Consider the following 3349-nt stretch of genomic DNA (forward strand, 5'->3'; position numbering starts at 1 on the left):
TACCATTCTACATGATTTCCATGGGCAGGAGCTGCACATATACAAAGATATAAGGGGTACTCTGCAATCTAAGAACTAGGATTAGTACTAGTGTCCATGTAAATGGTACCACAATAGAAAAATCTAACTAACTACTGAAGTGGTAAACCGTATCAAACCAAAAGGCGATCACGGTTAGTTGCATGACAGAACAAGCAAAGCACTACGAAGACCTCACTAATCGACTACACTAAGATCACGTTATGTCTAGTTCAAGGAAGCCAAAGGGAGCACATGGAGCCTGCAGCTACATGGGCTCAGCGCTTCCTCTTGCGTGATTTCAGGATATACTTGATGGCTTCTTCCAGTGTTGCTCTCCGATCATCCTTGTAGTTCCACAGCTCCGGCATAGGAATACGGCCACTGGGGTTGTACTCGTTAATTTCAAACAGCGCCTTCATTACTAAAGCGTATATTTCTTCACCGTGCCCTTTTAACTCCTGAAGCTTAACATCATCCTCTAGCAGAATTTCCTATACCGGATAATGCATCTACCGTCAAATGGAATGACAGAAATGTTTACGAGTCTATAAAAAGATACACAAGTAGCAGAGAGACTATTCATACCTTCGCTTTACCATCAATCATGCGGACCTCGAAAGGGTGCCAGTTTGGGTCTGCAATTCGAGCTTCCCATTTCGAACAAAGGAGAGCAGAATCAACTTGTGCATCCTCTTGCAATAAATCCCGTTTGCAAGCGTTTGCAAATTGTTTCGGGTCAAGCTCGCCCATTCTTTTAACACGTATGTGTGCTTGTCCATTCGAGTTAAAATTCTGCAAGATCTGTGAAGCATGCACGCCGATCACAAGGAAAATAGTGACGGACAGTACGGTGTGAGACATAATGCAAAATTATCACATGAAGATGTGAGAAATTGTTGGAACAAATCGATCATGAAGCGAATTAATGGTGATATGTGGTGCAAAAGCAGGAGAAGCTACTAGCTGCTCACTTACATCTATTAGCGCTTTCCGGGCGTCTTGCAGCTCGTCGTTGCTTCTTTTTTCCTTGGTTGTCAGAACCTTGTTGTCTGACTCTAGCCCTTCACGCTCATCGCTTAGATCTTTCATTTTTTCCGGATATCTTGCAACTCGTCTTTGCTTTCTCTTTCCTTGGCAACTATTAGAGCTTTGTTGACTGAATCCATTATGGACATCTCGTCTTGTAAATCCGCTAGTCGCTTGCTTACATGTGCTAGCTCGTTCCGTACCCTTTGCAATTCATCATTGTTTTCTTTTCCCTTGGCATCCATGACCTGGTTGAGCAGTTCAATGGCGTGCATCTCCTCCTGTAAATGTGCTAGCTGCTTTCTCACATCTATCACCTCTTGCTCTTCTCGTTGAAGTTCAGAGTTTCTTTTATTTCATTCTCAACCAGAGCCTCGTTAAATGACTCCACTGCGTGCATCTCATCCTTTAACTCTTCTAGCTGCTTGCTCACATAAGCCAGTTCTTCCAGAGCTCGCTGTGCTTCATCATTGCTCTCTGTTTCCTTGGAAAGCAGAACCTGGTTCAACAGCTTGACTGTGTGCACCTCATCCTGCAACCTTTTCTTATCTTGCTCGAGGTTCCTCATGTCATGGTGATACTGTGCAGCTAGAGAATCAAGTTGCGTTTTGTTATCTTGCTCGAGGTTCCTCATGTCATGGTGATGCCGTTCAGCTAGAGCATCAAGTTGCTTTTTCTTATCTTGCTCGAGGTTCCTCATCTCATGGTGATGCCGCTCAGCTAGAGCATCAAGTTGCCTTTTCTTATCTTGCTCGAGGTTCCTCATGTCATGGTGATGCCGCTCTGCTAGAGAATCAAGTTGCGTTTTCTTATCTTGCTCGAGGTTCCTCATGTCATGGTGATGCCGCTCTGCTAGAGCATCAAGTTGCCTTTTCTCTTGCTCGAGGTTCCTCATGTCATGGCGATGCCGCTCAGCTAGAGCATCAAGTTGCTTTTTCATATCTTGCTCGAGGTTCCTCATTTCATGATGATGCCGCTCAGCTAGAGAATCAAGTTGCCTTGATTTCGCCTCAACCTCCACAGACCTCGCTTGAAGCAGCTCTGACCTCACCTCATACTCCTGCATCTTGGACTCCAACTCTGAACGGAGCTGCTGATTCTTGTCGACCAATGCCGCTTGCTCCGATGGCGCGACGGGCGGTGGCCAGAAGAGGTGCGGCCTCTGCACCCAGATGAGCCTGTGCAGGTATGCGCCGTAGTAGCACTCCCAATCGGTTCTCTTCCCCCTCCTCAGCTCGAACACCTCCTTCTCCACAAGGCGCCAGAGTAGAGCTGTCCAGTCGACGGTATGCGCCATCCCATCCTTCACCTTCCGCACCGCTGACTCGACATAGGTGGGCAGCTTCCCCTTGTTGGTGGCCGCTAACGGCGTCATGATGTACGCCTCCATGAACTCCGACGCGGCGGAGGCCACGGCGGCGGGGTCGACGCCGGACGGGGGCTCGTGATGGACGGACGCGGTGCTTCGCGGGGCCGGGAGGCAGAGCGCGGCGGCAAAGGTACCGCGGGAGATCTCGAAGCCGGCGCCTCGTGCGTAGCTCCACTCAAGTGTGGGGAGATAGTTGGCAATTAGCGCCGTGACGAGGTCGCTGCGCATGCCTCCGGAGGATGGGGAAGGCGAGAGGTCCAGATGGACGAAGCTGAGGAGGCCGAGCGCGCGGAGGCCGGCGTCGCTCGCGGGGGACGGGGCCGGGGCGGCGGGCGGGGGGAGGAGGCGGAGGTTGGCGCGGATGGCAGGGAGGCGCTCCGCCGCCCCCGCGCGGTTCCGGTGGTGCAGCAGTTCAGGGATCCCCGGGGGCGCCTCCCGTGGGGGCAGGTCTGGGTCATCCTCATCGGCGGTAAGAGCGCGGGGATTAGGGCTCTTGGAGGCGGCATTGGCCGCCGGGGAAGCCTGTGAGCAAGAAGGTGGAGGATGCATGAAGAGAGACGGCTGGCGCCGCCGCGGACGGGGAACGGACCGCCTCGCGGGTGGGGAATGGTGAGTGAGCGGAGGGGTTTGGGTGCGACGCGACCGAGGAAGAAGACGCAATTTTGATGGGATTTTCTTTTCTTTGGATGGGCATTGGGCAAACACTTTCCTGGGTGAGTGTGGGTGAATGTACTGGCTAGTCGAAATGCATAAAGTATCGTGTCTCGTCTTAATGTTGTAATTCACTATACGGAATCTGGTGAAGTGAATCTATCTTCAATGGCGACCGTAAATTTCCTCCAGCTTTCGTTCATGGATAAGGAAGACGGGTTCGTGAATACGCATACAGGAGGCCGTCGTCTAGGCTGCTCGCACACCTCCGGCCAACAATTC

At 51.5% G+C, this 3349-nt stretch overlaps 1 protein-coding gene across 1 annotated transcript; it reads right to left on the reverse strand.

Annotated features, from left to right (window-relative positions):
• On the reverse strand, positions 1-3147 carry LOC119324938. Its single transcript, XM_037598702.1, has 3 exons — positions 997-3147; positions 607-822; positions 1-512 (listed from the first exon to the last, which is right to left on the reverse strand). Exon 1 carries the CDS (start codon positions 2963-2965, stop codon positions 1361-1363), a length of 1605 nt encoding a protein of 534 aa, XP_037454599.1. The 5' UTR covers positions 2966-3147; the 3' UTR covers positions 1-512; positions 607-822; positions 997-1360.
• Positions 3148-3349: the final 202 nt, after the last annotated feature.

Source organism: Triticum dicoccoides, chromosome 6B, assembly GCF_002162155.2.
Source record: "Triticum dicoccoides isolate Atlit2015 ecotype Zavitan chromosome 6B, WEW_v2.0, whole genome shotgun sequence".
Classification (NCBI taxonomy): Eukaryota; Viridiplantae; Streptophyta; class Magnoliopsida; order Poales; family Poaceae; genus Triticum; species Triticum dicoccoides.

Coding starts and splice junctions, on each gene's coding strand:
- LOC119324938 (XM_037598702.1), bottom strand. CDS start 2,965: ATGCATCCTCCACCTTCTTGCTCACAGGCTTCCCCGGCGGCCAATGCC.